Genomic DNA, 27,847 nt, shown 5'->3' with positions numbered 1-27,847 from the left:
CTTTAACCTTCATGCATATACGTGAGGATATTAATGTAATTGAGAAAATAGTTTTTTTTTTTTCTTTATAAAGATTATGGTTTAATATCAACGTTATTTATCGTCCTTAAAATTATAAAGCATACCCGTTTGAAATTCGTGGAAGATAGAACCTTTTCACATGGAGCGCTGCATTATTTTAAGTACAGTCAGCAACAATATTGAAGTTATTTATTGTATTCATTTATGATAAATTTTAACAAAATAGTCTTTTTTGCAAAATAATATGTAATATATTATTTTTATGTTCTTTTAATTATTATTCTAATATATCCAATTACTTATTTATGAAATCAATAATTTTACAAAATATTATATCTCTTTTTATTTCATTATAATATTGTAATGAACCTTTTTTTTTTAGTTTGTGATAAATCATATATTTAGTTGTTACGACGTTTAGTTTAAACAACGATATGTATTGCTTTGAGTGGAAATCCAAATTTTAATGAATAATATTTTAGTTTCGAACACATTATAGACCGGATTAAGAACTTTTTTTTAGTAAAAAAAGCTGGTTGTATATACATATCGAAAAACTAACTTCATTTTGTTAAAAATATCGATTTGAAAGATGAAATCAAAGTTTTCAGAGAGGGAAATCTTTTTCTAAAAATTCGAAAATACATACAAAGAAAATGGTAACTTCAGTAAAGAGTAAAACTAATGTTAAATTAATATCATTAAGAAATTCATTAAAAAATAAAAATAAATTCGAAGAAAGTATCTTAAGACTACTTTGTTTTTAGATACCTTTTACAAACACATACAATACACACTAAAAAAGTATTATAAATAATGTCAACAATACATTTTTATTGGTCAAAATTTGTAACAAAAATGTTTGATGATATTAAAAAAATAACTTAAATCACTACACGTGACAGAAGTAAAACCTCTTTGAGTTAGAAAAGTTTATCACAAGGATGCATTTAAATTTGGAATTTTGTTCTCATCGCACACAAAAAAGTTTTACTTCAATAACTATTATCACAACAATGTTTTATCTCAAGACACATTAAACACTAAAAACTTATCATACAAGATGAAAGTTTGCCAGGAGTATTGTGTTATATATGTATCTCTTTTCAGCAACAATGCTTTTCTTATTCGTAAGATATATTCTGTCTCTTTTTCGCGCAAAACAGAATATACATACGTATGATACAAATTGGTAGTTTGTTTTGAGAAGAACGTTGTGTCTTTTGAAGAAATGTTATTATGATACATTCAGAATGATAATATCATGTTACATTCAAGTAAATACAAGTTTTTTTTGCAACATTTTGACAAAAATTTTACACCAATTACGTATATTATTAAAGTTACTTCGAAAGGCTTACTCGTGTTTTTATATTTATTATTTTAGTTTCAAGATTATTTTAAAGACTTTATTGATATACATATATTACCGCAGAATATTAGTTCTAGAAGCTATATTTAAATTTTAAAAGATTATAGCTTCTTTTTGGCTAGGAATTAGCATAGATTTATCCGCAAAAGCGCGCATCAATGGACGCCATATTTTATACCATAGACAAATACTTACAGATATGATTTGAAGAAATCAGTTTAACTACGAACTTTGATATAATCCTCGAAGGCTGAACTATGTTTTGATAATAATTGATGTTCATGAAAGACATTCATATGACTAATATAGAGTTCATGGCTCTGGGAATAGAAGGGAACAAGTACATGAAGTATCACGTATAAATTACATCGACCGACAAAAACATATCAAGACGACTAAAACAACGGTATAAATACGAATCATTTAAAAATTTTGCGACCATATATTCACATAAATCTTGTACTAACAGTTAAAATTCATTTCTAAGTTTATAATAGGAGAATTTTATCTGTAACAACATGCCAGGAGTAATGTTATCATAAATTCATTTTAATTCTATCAATAAACAGGATTAATAAAGTTTGTCTATGTTCGTTATATTTCATCTTAATTTATTTGGAATGTATGCGCTTAGTTTTGTCCAATTTTTTAACAGAATCTTTAACATCGAATACGTGTATGTGCTTAACTATGTGTATATCTATTATAAGATTTCTAAGCTTTAAAGATATCTACTATTTGAGACTCTCGAGCTGATATTAGAATACGTTGGAACGACATTTATAGCACAACCATTATATAGACGGTATGTGCTCTTTATATCTAAATAATTTTAGGGGTGTATTATCGAATTTAATAACACTCACGTGATTATTATGAAGACATTCCATTCAACACAAAATAAACACTGGATAGTATGTTTTTTTTAAATTAATTATTGTAATTCTTCAAATAAAAGACGAATAAATATCTAACTTTTTCCATCTCAAGTAAAGCCGGAAGATTAATATTTGTCCACCCTGTGATCGTCGCCGTTAGCCTTGCAGGCGTGAAATTCACTATTCTATTAAATGAGCACTATCATGAAAAAATATTTCTCTAATTTGCAAATCACAAATATACGCTATACCCTAGATGAGCTAATGTCTATTTTAAAGCGGACAATTGAATATACAACTAGATATAAGATACTGGCAGTCAGGGTTTTACGTCGTCGATGACTAAAACACTTGTATACTTGTTACTTCTTGTAACGGAAATGAAACGATAGTATATTCATGATGTTACTATGTCGAATTTAATCGTTAGGCAAGCTACAGGTGATATTTAACGTAAAACGAAACGAATATTTTACTGTTGTTAGTAAATGGTATTTAAAACCATCAATTAAAATATTAGTAGCACTTTCTTAATAACGAAACGAGATCTACTTCATTAGGGTAATCGTGTTAGTACATAGAATCTATTAAATTAGTACAACGAGATCCATTTTATTGTTACTGTTGTTAGTAAATCGAATTCAACACTAAGTAAAACAATAGTAACTTTTGAAGTGTACGATGGTGACCAAATATTATATACAAGGAATGGTGTGAAACGAATGTTTCACGTAAAACGGATCGACGTAAAACGAAGACTGTCCGTAATAGCGTCCTAGTCGAAATATCAAGGAACCTTATATACAAATATTATAAATGTAACACATTTTAACGAAATTATACAAACTTTATATATATAGCTAATGTTAAGGTTTAGGTGATCTGTGATAAACGGTGATCGGAATAGGTTTTAACAAGACACATCATAGAGCTGTTACAACTTTGAATTATTTTATTTCTATAGAAACGGTGCTTTCCTGGATAGACAAATAAAAAAATCTCCCCAAAATGAAAAACGGTTATATAGGTAATATTTATGTTATATCATACTTTATATAATGTAACACGTGTTTTTAATTTTGGGGAATTTTTTTGGAAATTCTGACGTCCTATGATCTCAAAATCGGTTGGAAATTGCTAATCATGTTGATTTTACAAGCTTATTTAACATTAAATTTCAAGAAAATCCAGCATCCCGAATATCTTTGTATTCAATGTAATGCACCTCTTCCAATCACTGTTAATGACAATAATGTTCAAACACACATGCGGTACAATGGCGGGTCCGTACGTACTTAATGGCACTTAAGATATTGCTAATACAAATACCGCAGGTACATTTAATTATAGTGATATTGAGTCCGGCCGTCGAGAGATTGCTTTCCTGACGTCAGTCAGTTGATATGATCAGTGATACGAACATAAACATTTGACATAAATTTTCACGTTAACGTTAAATATAATTTAATTAAAATTACTTGAAAGTTGGCGTAATTTTAAAGTTTTTAATGTTATTGTTATTTAAACGTAATTCTTCGTCGTCCATTCAATCACGGACCCATCAAAAATGCATTCTCTCACCGCCCAGACTTTACCTATTGTGTTTTAAGAATGAATTAAATTTTATCAAAACGTGACGAAACATTATAATAACAAATCAACAATAATAAAGTAAACTTCCCTAAACACAATAAGTTCCATCGATTCAGATTAACTTTATTTAATTACGAGACATGAATTGTACTATATTGGAGCTAATTTAATATTATATATAAATATATATGTTACATACATATGTATATGGAAATTATGATATATTTATTCAAACGCCTTACGTCGAGACTGCGTAACTACCTTCATTATGATGTTTTGAAACTATTACATTGTCAATGTATTTCTTGAAGAATAAGAGTCGATAGCTTTATAATATAATTGATTAAACATGATTAAGGCAATACAATTAGAGACCAATATTAACATTAACGAATAGAAATAAACGTAGCTAAGATTATATCGTGTATTTATTTGTGCACTAAAGACGTGAGCCTCTTAACTCCGGACTTAGTAGTGCCTTTGGTCTTCTTCGTCTGCTCTTTAACACCTCTGAAAATAGTAACATTATAATATTATATATGCAAAAATATACAAGATATGCTCCGTCATCCATTTATCAACTGAATGCATTATCAGAAAACCAGTACGAATATTAAAAAAATACAAATTCGTATTTATGTAAAGAAATTGACTATTATATATTCAAAATCATTTATTGTAAAACATTACTTTTACAATTTTACGATTTCGCAATGAACGCTCCCCGAACGTAGAAAATTTAATTTATTTAACTAATGTAACGACACTATAAATATATTAATTCAGACACTTACAAGTATCGGGTGAGATCTTCAATATCCACAAGCATGGAGTCCTGTCCCATGTGAAGTTCGTCACGAGCCATCAGCAACTTCACTAGAGAGTCGTTCAAAGCCTCGATCTGGGAGTGAAGTTCGTTCACTATCACCTGGAATAGACAATAGCGCTTATAAATTAATTATATATTTTTAATTATCTCAACTTTAAGCATATTATAAAAAAAAATATGTTTGTATTATTCAACGGTCCATAAACCATCTCTAAGCAAAATACGAGGATGTGTTATTGTGTTGTAGTGACGTACCAAAAACAACAAACACATGTTACATTTATAAGGCATAGATAAAATAGTTAGTTGTAGTTTGAGAAGTAGTAGGAATAGAAGAAAATGTAAGAACAAAAATCAATGATAATGTTTATAATATTATAAAGTTTATGAGCAATACAACCATACACCGTCGATTGTACACGTAAGCTACGAAGAACATTAAAGGGTTGGGGAGTGATTAATTGTCTTTGTGGACGTGATTTGAATTGATTTTTCTATTTAATATTGTAAAGGAGTTATCCTTTTCGTTTTTATTTCCTGTCAAAATGTTAATATAATAGTAAGAATAATCAAGCGAACATTATTTTCATACAATATTAGCCATTTATGCAGCACATGTTTCTTAAGGGGTATTCAAATAATAGACCCAAACAAACCGTATCGAAGCAATACTGTAAAATAAGCTCGAAATCGTTCACTTCAACCAGATAATAGAGTTTTTATCCATATTTACAGGAAGCTATTAGTTAACAAACGTTCGCATGCTCTACTTTAATGAATCATGGGTACCAAGTACAAACTCGTAAAATCGGAACGCAGTGAATAAAGTATGCTCCGAGATATTAGTACATTTACATCAACAAATAGCAGTATTTTTTAAAGAAGCAGTAGTGACGTTTAAGTGACGAAACAATGCATTTGCACAATAGCCATTGTAATCGAAATGTAACGCTTGACTCGGCAAGATTCGAACCTGAGGTTGTACGTAATTGCAAGGTCACGGAAAAAAATGTCGAGTATTTCCAAGAATTCTTAAAGCCAAGTTTTAAAAGAGCATGATTTGAATCTGCTATGATTTTAAAATAATGAGGAAATGTTGATTATTATAAGACGACAAAAACTTTAAAGATGGATTTTTTTCTAATGTTCGTTCCAGTAATTATAAAACGGCAAGGTCAAAGCGTAATTAAATTAAATTAAAAAAAAAAATAACTAAAAAAGACACATTAGTGAAAATCGTCTTATTATTAAACTTAATGTTTGTATTTTTAATTAAAAAATAACCGACGAGTAGAATTTGTTCATGCACAATGTTCCGTACCGATTACACAAATAATTACTTACATATTGTGAATATTATTTTATTAGTCGATTTTATTATTGTTTTATAATTAAGTATTGCATTAACATCGGGCAGTAACACAACAACTATACACTAGTAGTAACACAAAGTCACGGCGATATTCCATAATCGAAAAACGAGAATTTTAAAATTACCACAACCTACCCAGCCCTACCACATTTTGTAAATATAGTTTGTGTCACTCTGGAAGGTGTCAGGGTTCAACTATGTTCGTATAAGGGAACTAAATACGTACATAGATGAACCCTGAAAACATTACGCTTCAGTTTTGGGCAGTCGTATAAAAACGGCGGAAATAAAAACAACCTTTGCCTATATTTTTCTAAGATTTTTTTACCTATATATTAGAATTACCGATTTTATTTCGACTCTAAAAAAATAAAATAATATATCTTACTTTATTAAATTAATGCTTTTAATAAGCATTTACACGAGTTCGCGCATTTTTTTTAATTTTATCTTTTGACGTCAAAGACTCAATAAACCCGTTTTGTTCGACGATCCGTTGATTATCAGTAAGGATATTTTTCAAGACAATGTGTAGTGTATTGCTAATTGTTTCCACTACGAATAATAAATATATTCATCTTGTTCAGTTGGTGTGCTTATCGTAAACGAGTGCAAAAAATCTCGTTATATGTTGATCTTATATTGCAACAAGGTTACTGAATAAATAACAGTTATTTTTACTCCTTTAGAATTACGCAGTCAGCACCATATGTAAAAACATTTTAATAATAAAAAAAATATTTCTTATCTACCTCTTCAATATCCTATATTCGGAACAAATATTATAAAATAAACCTTTGTTCAAAATTTCAGCTTCCTAGACCCAGTAGTTTTGGCCGTGCGTGGCCCGGATTAACGATTTTCATGTACAAATTTCACAACTGTGCACTTGAGCAAACCTTAAATTATTGTGTGTTTGCCAATTTTTTCCTCATCGTTCGTTTGTGCTTGTTTATTAGTAGCGGCAGTGAGGTATTTTTCTTGCGTTCATCTTTATCTCGTAGTCATATCCTCATTTACTTACACATAACATCCCTCACACAAGCTATGTATATCCTTTTGCCTTATAACATATTCACATACATACTCTCTTAAATTTTTTAAATACATATATACATGTATGTCAGTTCTACGAAAATCCGTTACAGATAGCTTTGAATTTATACCACTTGGTTATTTGAAAAATGTATTTAAAACAATTTACGAAAAAAAAAACCTATCAAATTATATGCAATATCTATAAATAAATTAATTTTAAAACATGATCACATGAGTCGAGTTAGAGTTTTAAAAGTTTTAACTTACTGTATTTAATGTTGTTTTTATTAGATATTATATTTTTAATCATGTTAAAATAATAAAAAAATATTACTGCATATTGCAAATGTTACCGGCATCACCAAAAAAATTAATGAACAAAAAACGTTCGAATACCAAATTATTCCAATTTCAAAAAAGTATTTATCGAACCTGCAACTGTGCGATGTTCATGTCGGTGAGCAGATGTCGCGACACGCGGCGCCGGTCGGTCGCGAGCGGCGCGCTCGCCTTCTCCATGCTGCGACGCAACATCTCCGTCACCGGCGACACGGCGCGCGTGCGACGCTCGCGCTGCGTCACAATATGTACATACTTCAAATATTTACTGCATTATTACAAACACAATATGCAATAAGTATTCATTTTCTAGAAATAAGTTTTCATTAGTCAAATTTATATATCTCATGACTATGTCGGTCGCCGACGCATATATAAAGTATAAAACTGTATGCGCAACCACATTTGCATTCTATTTCCTCAACAGCTTACGTGCTTTCGTGTAATACTGCCAATTTCCTAACTCGCAGTACAGTACTGTACTCAAACTGATCTGATCCGAGTCGGACCCGAGTTTGAACCTTGGACGTCGGAATCACCAGCTTCATAAGCTAACCACTAGATCCAAGCTTCGTAAATTGGAATATGATATACACAAATAAGATAATTATTATTATAGGATGTGCAGTGTCTAAACATTTCGAGGATTTACTAGATAATGTTTTGATTTTGTTCTAAATTCAAATGGCAAAGCACAAAATCATTCATTATACATTTAAAATATTAATATATGAAAAAATGCTACATACATCTTTAGTCATATAGGTAGACTGACTTGCAAATGGGTCACTTCAACCCATACAGACTTAAGAATAGTTTTTTTTTTTTTTAGAAAAATTAACCATTCCTCATATCACCCCTGCACCATTAACCTTGGGAACTAAGATGTTATGTACCTCTTGCCTGTAGTTATACTAGAACATTCAACAATCTAAAGCTTTGTTTACAGACATGTAATTGTATTAATGAAAAACTACAATTACCTCCATTTGTATACGAGCCATTTCCTTAGCCTGAGCCAATGCTATCCTAGCTTCTGTTTGAAGTGTTGCTTGTAAAGCAAAAAAATCTGACTCTTTGAATTCAATTTGACCGAGGGATTGTGTTGATCGTGACTTAGAAGATTTAAGCATTAGAGATGTCGGGCGTGTCTTTGCACCTGCAACATATTCATGAGAAACATGTTAAAATTGTTATTTATCAAACAGCTATTATATATACATACATAATATGCATACAAACAGAACAAAGTTAAATTCTAAATACAACCCATGAAGCATGACATGTTAGGTTTTATGCGAAGCATTAAAGTAAATAATTTGGTTTCATTAACTATTACATACAAATATTAAGCGTTCTACAATTGTATAACACTTAATACTTGTATAAGCACTATTTTTTATAACTATGAGTCTCTCTAGAGGAAAAATAACACACCTAAATATATCTGACCTTGTTATAAATGTTATTCAAACATTATTATAAACTATAAAATATCATAGAGTAGTGGAAAAAATATATAAATATAAAATTTTTATATAAAAATTACAAAAAACACTGGATTAGAAAATAATCACTGCTAGTATTGATATTTACTTAAATTAATTACTACAATTGTATCTAATTAGATACATCAAATATTTCAATTATAATGAACACCTGAATACTTTTAATGTGTTAATAGATTTCAGGTTGCCAGTGATTTTAGTGCATGATATTCTAAATATTACATAAGCTTAATATATTTGTTAAATAATTAAAAGTGAAACATCTACAAAATACACTAAATCTATTGAAAACAACATTAAATACAATAAATAATAAGAATTAAATTTTAATTCATTAAATTAAAGATTTTTTTTTTTTTTTATTCTGACTTTTATTTGTGCCAGCCAAGAGGGCACAGATTATTTCACCAATGTATTAAATTATTAAAATAACAATAATAATTAGTAACCGTTAGACAATTAAACAAATAGGTATTAGATAATATTGACTTTCTTGTAAATAGCCATGTCACTTATTTGTTTCAACTTACAAAAGCAATTATGTATTAAATTTGTAATAACTGTGAGAAAATATGTAAACAATTACATCGATATCTTGCCATGCAATATAATTTCCAACAACTTACCACTTTGAGTATTTGTATTTTTCTCATGTTTTGTAATATTTACTGAGAGTGGTCTCGTTTGGTACGGATGATTGAAATTGTTCTTGCTAAATAAACTTGATCTTGAAGAACTTTTACTATTACAGTTGAAATTTCTTTCAATGTCTGACGTTTGAGATTCATTGTCAGATGCAGTTTCGTTCATAAAACATATTTGTAGATTTTTCCCTGCACCATACATAGCACATATAATTCTTAGCAAAACAGATAGTATAGAATGAAGCAATGTGCAATATTTAAAATATATGTGATGAATGTTAAATACAACACACATTTACCCTCCAAATTGTTACACTCCTTTAAGTATGTACTATGAATAGCATATAATTCTGGATACACTTTCCCATCCCATAATAATTAAAGCAACACAACAGGCACAATTGTTTTCAAAAACAAGAAATTTACTATACACAATAAAAAGTTCTTACCATTTTGTAGTCTTGAATGTAAGCTGGGTTTCTTTCCCGGTCGATCTATATGACCTAAACTATAATACTCATCAGTATCAACACCCATAGCCAATCTTTTCCTGATCTCTTCTCTGTCATTGCGCTTCTGTAAATATTATGATGAGAAGTTAATACTCATGACTGTATAATATAAAGGGCAATTGAAATGTCAGTAAATATATTCAATTTACTTCTCTGTTAGAAGGAACATCTGGCGTTATAGTAACTATTCTGGTAAATTTATCTAATATATTAGGATTATTGTCTAAAAGTGTTGGCCATTCAATTTCTGTTTGAGCACATTCAGCCGCACCATTAGCACGAGGGCTTAGAGCCATATCATTGTAATAATTATTATACATTGGTATATCAGGAACATTTGGTTTTAATAACTTAGTCTTTATTGTATGTAAGCTTCGTTTAAATCCCGTCTTTTCATTGTCAACAGTATTTGGTATTTCACTAGATGTTTTCCTAAACTTTCTTTTAAAATTTGTAAAAAAACTTTCAAACATCTTAAAACTAATCAGTCTTTCAATTTTTGGTAATAAATGGCACAATTGTTTTTTTTTTTCAACGTATAATTAACATGTATAAACAAAAAAAATATTAACTGCTATCCTGTCATTCCTGTCATAATTGACATTTAGGGCAAGGACAAATACGTGTTCCATTTTTAATCTTTTCTTTCTCCAAATCGTACTTTATGGTCTGCTTTTTATTGGACATTTATTACACCTTTCACAGTGCTTATCAAATATTATTATAAAATATAAAAGGTATACTCACTAAACAGCAAATATTATCAACGGATTCGTGATTATCATACGTAATAGTATATAAATCTAAAAGAAATCTAGTATCCTTTTTATAATGCCTTTGTTCAGAATTGAAATACGGCATTGACGCCATCACACTTGTTTATATTTAAAATAAAAAGACGATAGGAAGCACAACGTAGTACGAACACGCGACAAGCAGTCTGATCTGTTCAACTATTGAACAAAAATGAATGTAACAAAACATTAAGAAAAGAACGGCTGACTGCCTACACTGTTGAATCACGGTAGAAAGCTAAACTGAGTACCAATTGTATTGGTCATTTTAACGGTTAATGCATGGATGAAGGAGACGTGGATCAAATGTGAATGTATACATTTACTGTTATATTATTAAGCGCCAAATTTAAAGTTATAAGATAATACGACACTTACAAAGTCAGTTAATTTGGTATAACGATTGTATTATTCGATCACCATCTCAATATATTATTATTATTAGTATTTACTTACACGTCTTTCAGCATCTTTAGCTGCTCTTAGGTGGCTTTCGATTGTATCAAAATCTAACTTAGGCAACGCTGTTTCAATATTATATACATCGAAACTATCTGAAATATAAATTATAAATACATTTATATGTAGTACCCGTAGAAGTAACCTATAACTGTATATGTACTTAGCATAGTTATTGCAACATTAATTTGAATTTATTTTCCATTACTTTAAATTCTCTATTCAATTTATAACTAGTAAACGTGTTATATAAAAGACTTTTAATAAATTTATATAATAATATTGCGTATAGGTTTTATAAATTCATACAGGATTGGTTGCTTATTTGAAGTAGGTTTAACTTACCCAAATCTGATTCAATCTGATCGTTTTTACGGACGGACGCATTTTGACATTTTGGTACAGTTTTTGTAAAATTCTGTCTAACTTTTGATTCACTGAAAAATATAAATCACAATATTAATGTCAGATGAATAACGTTAAGTATATAAAAGCATATAACCACACCTCATTTCGAACTAACACGATTTATTAAAATCTTCTACGTCCACGAGCAATTTAAATTGACTTAACAAGCTACAGCTGTTCCTTAATAATACTCACTACCTAATTCGTTCCAATTACATATTGACCGCGTCAATTCTATTTAAAACTTTCGTGTTCGATCAACATTCGAACTATATGTACACATGGCTTATTGATTTAAACCTGATTTTTTCCACTGACTAATGTTTCAGTATTTATATAACGAAAATTGGTCACGACTTGGATTTACGAATTGAATTATATTACAAATAGAAAAGTACCTAATATTGCATATCAAACAACATAAGTTCTTCGACTATGCCAATTCGATAGGAATTGAAGATGAGAAATCAAACTTAATAAAAACTCTAATCTTCCTCATCTCGTATCGATTCGGACAAACATATATTAACGTAACCGACCCTAACTCGTTCATATTTACTTCAATTTACCATTATTGTCATACGTATATAATAAAAACAAAGACATACACATAAGTCTTAATAGAATGTTGATTAACTTTCGAAATTAGCTTATTTTGTGTGCTCCTTTTGATACTATCTTCATGATGGCGGGATCGTGTGCTTGTTTCACAATTACGATTCGAGGAGCAAGGTAGTATATTATTCGAATTTCCATCAGTAATAACAGGTATATCTTTTTTATTTTCAGCCCATAGTTTATCGCGTTCTCGCATTTCATTCAGTTTTGGGATAATTTTTCTTAGCTCAGTACTTAATTGCTTAATTGTGTTTTCAACATTATGGCTCAGCTGTTCCGTGTCGTATTCCTCCTCGTAAATATTAATTTCATCTTTTCCATCAGACAAAATAGCATCAGTTATTTTGTTTCCAACATTATTATCGATTAATAAAAATGTTGGTCTACTTATATTCATTTCGGTCCTTGTATTACATTCATTTTCTTTATTGATATTAGTAACGTCTTCCATTTCATGGTCATTGACAAGGTCGGGTGACACAGTGTCGTTTTTATCGTAACCGTCGTTTTCTACTAGCTTTTTTATGACGTGATTTACTACGTCACTTATGTTATTAATTGTGGTTTCTATTGGTTTCACAAAAGTTTCTTTTATATCTTTTCTAAGTTCTTCTAAATCATCTTCGATATTTATATTGTAGTTCAATAAGTGCCTTATTTCATCTTCAACTTCCTTATTAAAGTCACCTATGATATCCGTTGTGTGAAAATTGTTTTCTATATCAGTGGTCGAACAATTGAAATCATAGTTTGCTGAATCGACATTATTATTATTATGTGATATAGTTTTTAAAAGATCTGGAATGTCGTTTCTAGAAGTACATGTAGATTTTTTTATCTCTTGTTCTTTGTTTACATTTTCTTTTTCTACGCATTTAATTTCTTCATTATTGTTATCTCCCTTAAGTTGTTCATTATTAAAATGCTTAGTAACATTGTAATTTGATTCAATAATATCTGCATCCAAATCGTCGTCCGTCATGTCATTTTCCGAATGATAGTAGGGCTCAATATTTGACGAATATTCCTGTGTAACATTAAGGTTTATTAAATAAAAATATACTAAGTTATAGAAATAATGTAATAGTGTAAAAAAATCTCCTTCATTCTTATGGCTTCGTTTGTATTTTTATTACGAACAGGTTAAGTTGTTGAACTTTAAAGGTTTCAAATAAAGATTATGTCACCTGTAAAGTATGAGCTAAGTGCTGAAAGCCAGGATAGTTTGGATTTACGATTCCACGAGGCACGGGATGTATACTCTTTTCAGACATTTCATCAGAGTCCGAAAGATCGAAAGCTCGTTCTTCATCAGCAGGTGTTGTATTTGTTGACACATTAGCATCGACTGCAACATTGATTATTGTTTACTTTATGTAAATAAACCTTGATATTATAACAATATAAATTAATATTTACTATATTTACCAGTGGAACTCTCTTGACAACATAAATTTGTCTTCTCTCTTTTTTCAACACTGTCCTTACCTATATGTGAATATTCTATTTTATTATGATTTAATCTATATTGTATGTTACATACAATAGGTTCTGATTCGTTTTCCTCCTTATTTAGTGGTTTTGAACTTAATTTTCTGTTCGCTACAATATCAGGAGAATATATGTTACGGTTTAAGTTGAATTGAATGTTTTCTTCTACACTATTATTTATTTTTGATTCTATATTGTTTGAATCTAACCAACTTATGTTGTTAATATCCTCAGATATTACGTTTACATCATCCACAACCACATTTCCGTTATCGTTGACGTTGGGGATCTTCATGGTTACCTGTAACAAAATAAAAATATGTTAAAACAGAAATTTAGGCCCTCAGTAGTTATTGGGATTAAGATCAGCCATGGGTGCTAAAGTAAGTTTCGGTATAATTTGATTACAAAGTCAAGAATTATGATATGCCTTAGGAATAGATAAAGTCATTTGATAAAAACTATATTAACGCAGAAGAACTATGCTATTGAAAATTATGAGTAACAAACAATAAAATAAAAAATATCTGATATCATAAGTAGCGAGCAAGGTCCTTGGTTGTCGTATTTATAATACGTGGACTGCCTCCTTGGTTTAGCGGGTTGATACATATGATAGAGCACATATCCCGAGGTTCTGTGTTCAGACGTTTGTTGGGGCCGGTAATAAGTTCTTGATTTTTCTATCGAAAAATTCTCAGTAACAGCCTGAAGTCTGGAAGTTGGAATTGTGTACATTCCTGTGCCTTGGAAAACACGTAAAGCCTATGGTCCTTTTCGTGTCGGATTAGCTATCCCATCCGAACATGAGAGTGACAAGTGTGTGCGCAAATATTTGTGTAATATTATTATATTACCTGACTAGTTCACTAGTCTTACTTGCAATTGGGCGCTGTGACCAAAATTGGTCAGGACGACATTATCATAATAGGTTACCACGTGAACATACAATAAAATTCATGGGTAAAATACGTAAAAGTAATGTTAGACCAAGTAGTACGAGTTATTTTACTTGAATGTACTTAACTAAATTATCAGTTAATCATAGAATGTATTATATTGTTAAAATACATACTTTATATAAATTAATATATCAAATTATGATTACAGTTCAAAGATCAATAAATCAAATTAAAAACCTCAAGAAAAGAGAGTCACGTCACGACAACTCGCAATTGGAATGGTCAAGGACATTGTGCAATGCAGAGTTTTAGTGTAGAAGTACGTATTATTAAACGAATTTTATTTTTATTTAGTATTTATGTATGAATATTTTTAAAATATTTACCTTTTGCAATAAATATTTTTTAACTTGTAACTTAAAAAACTAATACTAATCGAGACAAATATTGGATTCAATCTATTTGCGTAGAATAATTAGAATTCGTTAATCTTATTTTAATCCAGGACATACAAAATTTAATTACAAATAATTAATTTATATACATAGGTATTATCCTTGACATGAAGACTTACGAGAATACCTACTGAGTTGCTTGAGATCACAAAATATGGAGAAAGTAAGATTTGCTGTGTCGAGTATGAAGAATGGATAAGCTGTATATGTAATAATAATAATTGGAATAAATAGGGAAGGTGGGGCGAGAGACTGGCCCTTCTTAAATAAAAAGATATTTACACTAAGAGACGATTCCAGAAAAATATTAAAAAATCGATTGTAAAAACATAAGCTTTTATAGTCGATTTATTTATTTTTTCATAGATAAAATAAGGAAAAATATAGTCGAAAGACGTTTTGCTTTGAATACGTAGTTTCAACTACGATATCAACAAAACACGAAACTACTACTAATGTATTTTTTTTTTATGATTTTTATTATTAAAAATATAAAGAAGCGCAGGACGTATTCAATTGATAGTATGGCTTTGTCTGACTCTTTAGATTTTCTACCGCAAAAAAAAACTTAGCATTGTTCTGTTCTAGTTTGAAGGATAAGGCCAGTGTAACTACAGACATAACATCTTAGCTCCCAAGGTTGGTGGCGCATTGGCTGTGTATGGATTTCTTACAGCGCCAATGTCGTTGGGCGGTAATGACCAATCAGATGGCTCGTTTACTCATCCGCCTAACTATGATATAAAAAAAACAATTACAGACATTAAGCACTATGTATGGCATCATAAGTATTTTTATAAAATGGATCAATACATAACACAACTCGTTAAATATTACTTACATTGCAATTAATACGCGTGAAATACGGTAAATTTAAAAATTTAAAAAAATCTGTTTATATTTATAATTTTTAAATATAAATACCAATTATATTTTAAATACTTAAGAAATAAGAAGTCACGTAGTACCTACTCGAGTACACGAAATATACTGGAATTTAATTTTTTTGTGAGGGCTGTATTTGCAATTGCGACCGATACTTGAACGCGGCGCAACTAGTTTTATATAACGGAAATGGCACGTGGTGTTGTACCTTTGGCATAGAGATAAGCCCTGTAATGCCGCCTGGTTTAATACTCAAAGCAATAGAGAGGGAACAAATATCGCGGAAAACAAGTTTTATTTTATGTTTTACCGGGATACAACTTTTCGATATAAGATGTACATACATATGTGTTTATACTGGTTATACAGAAAAAGGTTAGCAAGTGCAGCCGAAAAATAAAAAAAATTAAAAGTTTTTGATTTTGACGTACATCCTAGTTTTTCTTCGGCAACTTCCTGGTATAACTCTTTCAGCATGGTCGGAGTGTCGGTATATACCTCGACATTACTCCCTCACATCGTTCTTAAATAATGAGAATTAAATAGACCGTGAAAAGATAGAATTAGTTTAGGGTTGGTTAAGATCACCGAATTAGTTCACCAAGTTCCTTCGTCGTATATAACAGACAAAAAGCATACAAATTAAATGAGATAGAGATTACAATAATTAGGGCAAGCGAACAAAAAATGAAAAACCATTTATTTTCGATTTTACATAGCGTATGTACAAAATGCACTGACATTTTCATCAAAATCCATCGATCGAATCAAACTTATTATAAAATCACAAATAAATAATGAGATTATTTTCTTTTGGAGTGATTTTTTTTTAAATATGTAGCACAGACGCACTTACTTAATTAATCAACAATTAATTATATTACTTTATATTTACAAACTAAAATGTCATCAGCTTTTACAAGCAATATTTGTAATGAATATTTAAACACGTAACTTCTTAAGTTAAGCTAGACGTTAAAAATAGATCAAATTATTTTTTAAAAATTCAATTATTTGTATGCTTAAATATTGTATAATTTGGACATAAGGTTTTGATTTAATGAGATAAAATTAAAAAAATAATAATATGCTTGTCATATTTTTAAGTGGGTATGTATACGAGTATATACAGATTCAGTTTCCGATCTTCTATTAATTATTATTTCAGGTCCTAATAAAACAAAGTTTCCGTGTGGATCCTTAGTTATAATCCTTAATAAAGGCATATTTTTTTAGTATATTATTATTTGTCGTATATTTTTAAAACTTATTATATGCTTATATGCTGACAGCTTGTAAGTGAACTTAGTAAATCCACTTAAGTTTGATTTGGGTTTCATGAAAAAGCAATAAATTAATATCTGCAGAAAATATAATCTATATCAAATAAGTTATCAAATATTATTTAATGTCTAAAGTCTTTATTACGGATAAAAGGGAATAACGTAATAGGTATTCTGAAGCATATAGTCGACCTCAATCCTTATTATATCCACGAACAGCAGATAAGCCGTTATAAACTTCGTCGGGTAATATTTACGTAAAATATCAATATAACTCTTTATAAATCTCATAATACGAACATAAATTAATTTTATTTTATTTCAGTTTTTTTGAACGTGGAATTTCATTTAATATTTTAGAAATCCTCGATAAATTATTTTTGGTATCTAGCTTAATTTCGGTCAAAAACATTTATGCCATTAAATCATTAAGTATTTAATTATTATTGTAAAATTTGTTGACTTATATATCATCATTCAATAATAATATTTATTTACATACGAATTATTAACATTGTTCTATCTTAATATATAAATACAATAAATCTATGATTAAAAAAAAAAAGTAATTACCTTAATTTGCAAACCTAAATTATCTAAAATAAAAATGTTATATCAAAATTGTTTATTTGAAAAAGATTTTATTGATACTAATTTACCTCAAATGAGAAAGTTCATAAAATATTAAACGATGGATGAAAATAAAGCGTTAAACTAACTAATTGTAAAGGATTTCATTAATTCACGCTTCAAAGATGAAAACACAATACTCACTCGGCTTAACACCTAGACAAGAGACCCAAATTCATTCCTTTAAATTCCACTTGTTGCCTTCAATATTCAAACAAACAATATTAAGTCAAATAAAATAACAAAAGTGATCTTAATGGAAACCTCTCCTTTCTTTGAATTCAAATTTTAATTTGTGCCGGTAAGTGACGTTCACAAGTACAATTACGTAAAGTAAAGAGAAATAAATTAAATGATTTATCTCTAAATAAGAAAAATGATAATGCTTAAAAAGGCTTGTTCACTTAGTTTTTTTATTACGTTTAATGCTTATGTGAATCGTAGCATATTTACTTATGCGTAATATTTAGCTTTTACTCATTGTACAAGCAGTAGTGTAACATCTTATTTAAAGCTATTTATAGTTTTATTATATTATGATATCGTTGTAAGAGAAATTTGTTTAATATGAGATATGGTAAGTACATATGTACTACTAATATAAAAAGGGGACCCATGCAATGCCCCTTTGTAAGGAATTACTAACTGTCGTATAGTCACTCGTCACTAGTCTATCGTCACTTACGTTAAGTGTAACCTAGTATGAGGAATAGGTACGCCAATTTCCAGGATTAAACCTGCGAATTATCCATAGCCTGCCATTCTATATACACGTACCGTTGAGTTAGTGATGCTTGCGGAACATATACAGCATGGACTGCTTTTAAAATTTCTCAATTCAAAAAATAGCTTTGTAGCGACGTAAATTACGACTAAAAGTCGTAATACATATCTGCGCCAAATGAAGAAGCACTACTATAGACGCTTACTGCACATGGCTAGCTGCCAGCGAATTGATTTTTTGCTTAGAGCCGGCGCCCAAGAGCTCATCCATTTATTAAGAACATCCTTTTTTCATGGTAAAATAAAATTCCCTTTCCGCATATACGTAAAGCAATATCAGTCGCGTAAGTAAATATCTTTCTCCTCATGGAAGTCATAAGCGGATATTCTTCGAAAGTAGTTTATTTTAAAACGGTTTTAAGGGAATTTTGAAATATAATTAAAACAATGTTACCTAGGAAGTGTTCTCAGAACATAATTAAATAAGAATTTTAATCCGACATTTTTATAATTTACTTTTTAAGGCTCGAGAATAACCGTTAAAATACTGTTCATTGCGTACTTGCTTTATTCTAATGTATTAACTTTCTTTTGACGTATTTATGAATCATACGATGCAACTGACGTTTGAAACCAGTTCCACGCAACAAATTAACCTTAAATTTTGCAAATACTATTTGCTTCTGGAAGCGATATTATCTATAATACTGAACACATATTGTGATTTGTTCAAAATAGCTAAAACATAAATTAATTAAAAAATATAAATAATTTATTATACAAAAATAATTGTTTAGAAGAAGCCAAACATTCTTTGTATTTTAATAATATAATAAGCTAAGGCAAAAGCCTCTATATAAAGTAATTTTCCGTCATAATTGTTAATTGTAGAGACGTAACAGCCTTTGTTTAGTGTACTTAATTTGGGCGCAAAACGACGGAGCTTCGTACTAACAGCCGCAGAGCAAACACAATCGGCCAGCTACCTTATTAAATGTTATACGTATACATTTACTGTGGTATAAATTGTATTACTTAAGTGCTTAGAGTAATATAAATTTCTAATAATAAGTAAAAATAAACGCGTTCAACGATCACAAGGAAATACTTGCATTTATTAATTAGGCATTTATTGAGTTAGTGAGGGATAAAAGAAATTTTATTGACTAGACTAGTAATCTATATGTTACTGTAAAAGCTTGTACTACAGTAAACCTTAAGATTTTCCAGTAAAACCTAAGGTTTACCGATAATTAATGGTAAATGTCCATAAAACTTTGGGACTCGAACTTTTACTATCATTCAGTTGGTAAATCTTAGGATTTACATGTTAGGTTAGGTTGGAATGGTAAAAGTCCGAAAAGTCGTCCTTTGTAATAAATATTTACATTTACCAACTCATGTCAGTAAAATTCCTTAGTTCGAGCATTTACAGTAAGATATATATCAAATGAATTAATTTCAATGCACATATATAATGCAATGCCTTTTCTGACTGTTCGTTTTGAATTATTGAGGACGAATTGAATACTGTACATTCCTAACCACATATTGGCATGGTTGAATGAGCGCTGAAAACAAAGAGTAGGGCATATAGCTGATGAAGATGTATACTCATGTATATAAGCACTGGGAAGGCTGGTTGTGAAGAGGTCGCTTGACCCGATACTGATTGTGTTATGATATTTGTTTATAACAGCATGATTCAAAACATCTCGGCATAATAAAGCCTATATTTTATCGGTGCAATCGTGGTGGGTAAATTAATAAAAATTATTAATACAACAATAAAAATTGCCTCTTAAAATGTATGTATGCAATATACGTAAAAACTTAAACTAAAATCCGAAAACGTACAGTTATAGTGTAACTGTAGTAATCATTAATATGTAAATACTCGACTTATAAATTAATTTATTTACATAAATTGTTTGTTATGCACACTTCAATGTTAAATCTTGCTTGGTCTCATCAAATCGAAATATGACCTATTTTTAAATCCCAACACTCAATGTGCGAACGAATAAAAAAATAGTCTATTTAGTAAATAGCAAACCAAACAATCCCATTATGTTTCAATGAGGGTACTAAATAGTAATAAAAAGGTAAACCCTCTAAAACCATTATCATACATTATACTCAGTATAGTATAAAAAATACTTTTCAAATTATTATAAATATAAAAATATGAATCGTTTTTTTTTTAATAATACAATTTCTAAATAAATTATCTAAAGTAATTAAATTGTAAGATATATGAGAGTCTTAATTATATCATGAAAAGAGTATTCGTTTTATTTGTAGCATGCGAACTTTTAATTAATTAATCGTTATTCATCACACACACAATAATTTCATTTATTAATAACATGAAGGGACATTCTTAACAACATTTTAAAATGGGTGATGTTCACGAATCGTTTTCACAAATTCGTATTGTAAGGTTTTCATATTGAAATGTTATAAACACATAATCTTTTAAAAATAATAAATACCCTAAAAATTTAAATAACAAAATACAATTTTAATAGCTTTTAGAACAGGACAGTTTCCCATCGCTACATCAATTTGCCGGCAGTGACGTTCTGTAACAGCGACACTGTTACGTGTAAAACAACTTAGGTGTTTAGGCATTATGGTTTTTTACTTTAATATATATTACAAGGACTCTAGATACCATATTCCTCCAGTAGGTATTATAAATGGCCTCAAGCGATCGATGATCGAGTGTATTTTTATTTTATTATTGAATGAAGATTAGCATTCAAAGAGCACATGTACTACTTTCCACTGCTGTCGGAAAATTGGATAAAAAACTTACTTTTGAAATTATAGGTGCGTCGCAGTTCGTATTGATGAAAAAATAGTTCGTTACGTTAACGTCCACAAAAATAATTTATAACGGTCAAAGTTAAAGTTAATGTTTCAAAATAAAGACATTTTTTTTATAAAATATTTCTTATAACTAATAGTTAAAGGCATTATAAATAGCACTAAATTTAAAAAAAATTTTTTTAGATCCAACTCTTCATTTACAATTTCATATACAATAGGACTTTATATCTGACTATAAAATGTAAGATTTCTCTCAAAGTATTCAATAAACGATAAGCATCCTCTTATTGTCCCTTCCTTAGACTAGAATGCGGCGTAACAGCAATAGTTCCGTAGTTATTTGGCATAATAGAATTGGCCCTTCGATATTATATTAAATAAACTCTATATTAACAATCTACGAGCTAATACTATATACTAGCTTAAATCCTTATTATTCGTATATCTCTACCAAATGAAATAATAATTGAGAATAAATCTTTATTATTAAATCAATAAATATTTTACGAAAATATAATAAAGTTTAAATTATGTTTGCGTTTCAGTTTACGATCATGACTTCTTAATAAACTGAGGAGTCGGAGTATATTATATAAGTAGTTTATATTATATTTCGAATAGTTCGTTCTTGAAATGTTTATCTTACTTCGATGAATGAATGAATTAATTAATTAATGTAAAGAAATATTAAAACACAATTTAGTTTTGTTACAGAACTTTAACATATTTATTTTGTACCCGTTATATATCAGTAGAAAACTTTAAAGAGATCGGTTTTGATTGAATTATCCGAAATAACTTACAGTTAACAATTGTGAACAGTTTTATTTATTTATTTATTTATTTATTTATTTATTTATATTTGACATTTGATTGATACACACTATAGCATTAAATAATCCATGTCCAGTAATAATAATCTTTAATAATCTACGAAAAGGTACGCAATCTATCTTGGTTTTATGAACAAGCTAGAAGATAATAATAAAAATAAATGCCAAAATGAGGCGAAACATTTTTTTTGATCGTAAAGCACTCTCGTGTTTCATCATAGTGAGTCGTGCAATATGTTTGAATGTTGCGCAGAAAAAAAGTGAGTGGGACGTATGTCTGATGAAGATGTATACTCGTTTAAGCACTGGGTAGACTGGTTGTGGAGAGGTCGCTTGACCCAAAACTGATTATGTATAATATTTGTTTATTTCTATTAAAAAGGATCACGGTATAATATGAGGTGGGCGGAAATTTAATATTATTTTTACATAACCTATCATTGAAAAACTATAAGAACGACCAGTACCAGATATTTTTAATTACGTGAGGTGAAATTTTATAAAGTCAAAAATAAAATGTTATTTAAATATGAAAGTTTGCAAACTGCCGATAGAAAATTGTAAACCCTGTTTGATTCTGGCTAAAAATATTGAATATTTACCTCCAACTGTTGTGTAACTTTACTTAAAAATATAATTCAAATAACTATTCAAATATTTATTTACATTATTTGTTTGACGTGTATAAAATATTTCTGGTCTTCTGAAAGCTAAGTATGACCTATTTTTTAATTCCAAGCACTCAACCGAATACGAAAAAATATATCTATTTAGTAATTCAAAAGCCCCGCGATGCGACTCTGTAGTGGTAATAAATAGTAATAAAAGATAAAACTCTGAAACCATTCATCGTATTCAATACATATATTTACGTATTTATTTTACAAGTTATTACGCGTTCGCTTCGCTTGGCGTAAATGAAAATATAGTATCTCATATATCTTTTAGTTAATAGCTTTTATATTAATAGTAAAAAAACTATTAGCTTTGTGCAAGCCCGCTTGGGTACTACAAAGGACATAACATTTTAACTCCGAAAGTGGGTCCATGGGCATGGTGATCCCTAAACATCATATGCCCCCCATTTGCTATTATTCCATTTAAATTCAACCATCTGAAAAAAAAGTATATTAGTGAGTATACATAGGTATTATTACTATATATCCCTAAGAATATTTTGTAAAAAGTTAAATTGAATCAAATAGAAAATCTGAAATGAAAAATATGTAGATGCTCACTGTTAGATAATTTCAGGAGAAAACATATTTTTAATTAAAATCTGACACATATCATCAAGCCGCTGGAAATGTAAACGTGTAAAGAAATTCAAAGACTTTTAGCGTCACAGGAGCAGCTTCAAGTGTCTGTCCTATTAAAAGTTCAAGCCGCTACTCATGAGGAGCATAGAAAACTTTGGTTTATAAAATGGATAAGGAAAATTTTACTGTAATGACACATGCGGCCAAAATTTATGAAATGTTTGCATACCCTAAAATAATAACAATTGCTACTCCCCACGAAAATTCGGAAGAGAATACACAAAAAGTTGAAAGAACTTTGATAGTACTGTGGTACATTTTGGTTTGTCATTTTTGTAACAGTTCTATCACAAAATGTACTTAATCACGTTTATTGTATATATATAAACCCAAAATTTTATATGTCAATTCATCGAAGTTTTCATTAATAAAATTAATAAGATGATGTGTTCAATAATAGGACGTAGATGAGTGTCTTCTTAATATATAGCCCAAAAACAGCGCGGGCGTGATCTAACGTTATTTGCAGCGAAACGGACGAGCGTTGGCGTGACCCGGCGCGCCCTCGCCCTTTCCTCTCTAGTTAATGGCCACTACAATGATGGATAACTCAAGCATGTGCTTTCAGCGACACTGTTAACCCACACCAGCCCCTCATTTACATATTCCGAATTCTAAAAATGTGTCTCATGCAAATTACGAAAAAATAACGACCTTTAAAAGCAATTTATTCTATTTGTATATTATCATAAATAGTCTTATTATTTTGTCGTTACGAGCAGAGGTACAGAATTTTCTTGGCTCGGTAATAAGTAGTTTGATATGAGTATTGGTTATGAAATTACATTTTTAGTACATATGTAATTATATTTAATACGGTGCGACTCTCTCTGTTCGAAATAATTGTGTATCACTAACCAATTTTAAATATCAAATTGTATAATCATCGCTGATTAGTTCTTAGCCTTGTTTAGTAACTATTTATATTATATGTATACTGATTAATAATGCAGAAACACCGACATACTGTTCATAATCTTCTGGCGTATTGTAAAATATCATATATACAATTAGTAACCTAAGACAGTGAGATTTAGACATAGAAAAAATTACTACATCTTACTAATATGTATATCATTCCTAACACAAATTATGTTACCAAACTGTTATAGAATGAAATCATCCTAGAATTACGTTGGTACGTTTGATTTTGTTGCAAGTATTAAATAGCTCGCTACAAACATTTTAAAATAATTAAGTAGATCCTTTACCATTACATTAATTCATCAAAATCATAATCCTCAGTCAGACCTCCCACTGTTGCTGCTTTTTTATTTAAAAGTAAAAAATTAAAATCATAATTGAGTAACATTCTAGTACTACTTTATATTGTCAATAAGAATCTTAACATCTTTGAACTGCATCGGTAAAATAAGAAATTATAGGTACGTCTTTTTGTAGACCTTTAAAGAAAGGAACGCAACATAAGCTAAGACTTCAAGTAGAGTAGACCAATTAGAAGAAGAATCTGTAAAGCGAGATAGGAGCTCATTAAAACATACAGACTTAAAGGTTTGCTGAATGCTTTTAAAGTTAGTAACACACGTAACAAGGGGATGGACAATAAAGGAAAAAATAATTAATAAACATTTTTTCTAAGTCAGGAAGCGTTTTATTATAATATAGGTACATAAAGGCTCAAGGTTAAAACTTAATAAAATCAGGAAAGAGACATTTATATCTTTTGTATTGTTTAACACGTAAATATTAAGATATAGATTTTATTTTGGTCTGTCCAATTTCTTGTCCAATTGTTTCATGACAATTGACAAATGAGACGCTGACAGTATTTTAATTTATTTAATAAACAATGAAAACCGAAAAAAATACCAATAAATTATGTTTATTTGAAACTATCCGTACGCAGGCAACCATATAATGACATTTTAGTCACATTAAAGATAGCCCTCTAAAAGATCTCATTTACCTCGCTCATATCCAATTAAACGAAATTCAATAGCTTAATACATCGAACGGGGCTCAAATAGCAAGGGAGAATGAATCAGTCAATATTCCCAACGGGTGTTAGAAAATGCAATTCTTAAATAAAATACTGTGTTACAATAAAGCGAACCTAGAATAAATGGATAGATTGCGACGTAAATAGCCCCTACGACCGTCGTAAGCACTTCTCACGCAACCAATTCAATCAATGTACTCAACAAACTGTATAAAGCCTCGCTATTAATGCTACAAAGTTATTTTATAAAGTAAAAATATATCATATAACTAATATTTTAATAAATTTGCATTAAAAATGTATAATGTTTTAAATTAACACATTCAAGTACTATTCATAAGTACTTTTATTCGAAATGTCTATAATTGATATTCAGTTTTAAAAAATCATTTTTATAATTATAAAAGTACTGATGCTACTGCTCACAACGTATGGCGAAAATAAAACGTGTTTTTAAATAAAATAATTTTACTTGTTTTCATTGAAACTCGTGTACTCGACATATTTAATGAGCACCGAAAGTAATAAAGGCTGGGTAGCGCTGTAACATCGCCTACTTGTACTTAAAGTAGCATTTTAAGATAACGTATACGTAATAAAATAAGATATATACTTACACATTGAAATGTTTACTTAACCAAACAATTTGTAGTTTGCTGATTGATGATTATTTTAAGAATACATAAGGATTAAGTTCGATAAAGAGATATATTTTTTCTGTGTAATATCTCGAAATTATTACATACATTACATTTTAGTCAAAGAAAATTAACGCGATTACTTTTTCTCATATTAAGTTAAATATTTAGAATTACAATACACAATTTTCATACATTATCCTTGAAATAACAATAACTATTTAAAATCATATTACATAACCAAAATATATCCTCCGATTAAATAGAAAGTAATTTAGCTTTTTATATGAAACTATGAAAAATAGTTGCTTGTAAATTTTATATAAGACAATAACATAACCTAATTTAATGGTTTTCGTATGCTATAGTAACAATTGTTAATCCAATGAAATATTGATATAAGACTAATAGTATATCACCTGACTTAGCCTGACTTAGAAAACAAAGAAAAGGCACAATGTAAATGAAGATAAATTCTATAAACAAATAAGAAATAGTATTTATTAATAATTAATCAATAAGTAGAAATATATATATATATATATTTGTATGTCATTCTGTATTATTCAACAAAGCTAACCTTTTATTATAACGTTGTGATCAATAAACTAACAATTGCATTCAATCAATACTAATTAATATGTCGTAACTTGAGTGGTAGTTAAAATTAATGAAGTATTATATTGCCGATTTATATGAACGTGTTTATTAATTTATATAGAGTAAATCTACAATAAAAGCTGGTCAAGCTCAAGTGGTGGTTGTTTTGCTTAAAACAATAAATTATTATTAATAAAATATCTGTATCGAGAATTGAATAAGTAATGAAATTTAATGAGAAAATTTCATAGATTTTCTTATAAGGCTTAACCTAAAAGGAAATGAAAATATATTTTATAAATGATTTTTATTATAAATTAAGATGTATATAGGAAACACGTGTCACACAAACCTAATAGAAAAATGCTATATCTAAAGGGAACCAAACATTTTACGAAACTCAAATTGCAAAATAAGGGTTTTATAAAATATTTTCTAATAATACATTTTACAAATTCTTAATATTGATATTGTTACGTAGAGCTAGTATATTGTGTGATTTATGTTGTTTAGTCAGTATTATAAAATGGAAAATCACAAAAATTTGTGCATTGTGCAACATAACGCGCAACAGACTACTAGAACAAAGCTATATAAAGCTTAATGCGAGGAACGATTAAAAAATATAGACATTGTACAGGACTCAGTTAAACAAACTATTTTAGTAACTGTACCTGTAAAGGGCGCCATCCTGACTATAGCTTAGCGCAGCCACTGAATAATAAATGCAGCGAACAAGGTTATCTTTAAAAGGTTCGCGGACACTGGTTTAAAAGTAGCGATGCCACGTCCCCGATTGTCGTTCACTATCCACGGTTAGTTATAAGAATGCTTTACGTCACTCAAGTTAACGAGGTTATGGCATAAGGGATGGTTTGACGGTGGGCGGCGCGGACGGCGTGCAACCA

The 27,847-nt window shown here is 29.3% G+C and overlaps 1 protein-coding gene across 3 annotated transcripts; it reads right to left on the bottom strand.

The window, feature by feature from the left end:
* Positions 1-375: 375 nt before the first annotated feature.
* LOC125076904 (schwannomin-interacting protein 1 homolog) lies at positions 376-27,847 on the bottom strand. 3 transcript variants are annotated; one of them, XM_047688636.1, is made up of 12 exons: positions 27,614-27,847; positions 13,814-14,177; positions 13,573-13,733; positions 12,376-13,412; positions 11,705-11,796; positions 11,357-11,454; positions 10,044-10,170; positions 9,577-9,783; positions 8,426-8,601; positions 7,536-7,676; positions 4,659-4,792; positions 377-4,374 (listed from the first exon to the last, which is right to left on the bottom strand). In XM_047688636.1, the coding sequence occupies exons 2-12, from the start codon at positions 14,169-14,171 to the stop codon at positions 4,293-4,295; spliced, it is 2,613 nt and encodes an 870-aa protein (XP_047544592.1). In that variant the 5' UTR covers positions 14,172-14,177; positions 27,614-27,847; the 3' UTR covers positions 377-4,292. The 3 variants fall into 3 exon arrangements, with proteins under 3 accessions (XP_047544593.1, XP_047544592.1, XP_047544594.1); XM_047688638.1 differs by lacking the exon at positions 27,614-27,847 and having other exon boundaries at positions 378-4,374; positions 13,814-13,873; positions 14,086-14,137; XM_047688637.1 differs by lacking the exon at positions 9,577-9,783 and having other exon boundaries at positions 376-4,374.

Source organism: Vanessa atalanta, chromosome 3, assembly GCF_905147765.1.
Source record: "Vanessa atalanta chromosome 3, ilVanAtal1.2, whole genome shotgun sequence".
Classification (NCBI taxonomy): Eukaryota; Metazoa; Arthropoda; class Insecta; order Lepidoptera; family Nymphalidae; genus Vanessa; species Vanessa atalanta.
This window is presented reverse-complemented; position numbering and strand designations above follow the sequence as displayed.

Bases quoted from the DNA above. Each gene is read 5' to 3' on its own strand.
- LOC125076904 (XM_047688636.1), bottom strand. From the start codon at position 14,171: ATGAAGATCCCCAACGTCAACGATAACGGAAATGTGGTTGTGGATGAT. The intron at 13,734-13,813 runs GTAAATATAGTA...TCAATGTTGCAG, and splicing joins TTGTCAAGAGAGTTCCACTG to TCGATGCTAATGTGTCAACA. The intron at 7,677-8,425 runs GTAATTGTAGTT...ATTGTGACGCAG, and splicing joins TGGCTCGTATACAAATGGAG to CGCGAGCGTCGCACGCGCGC.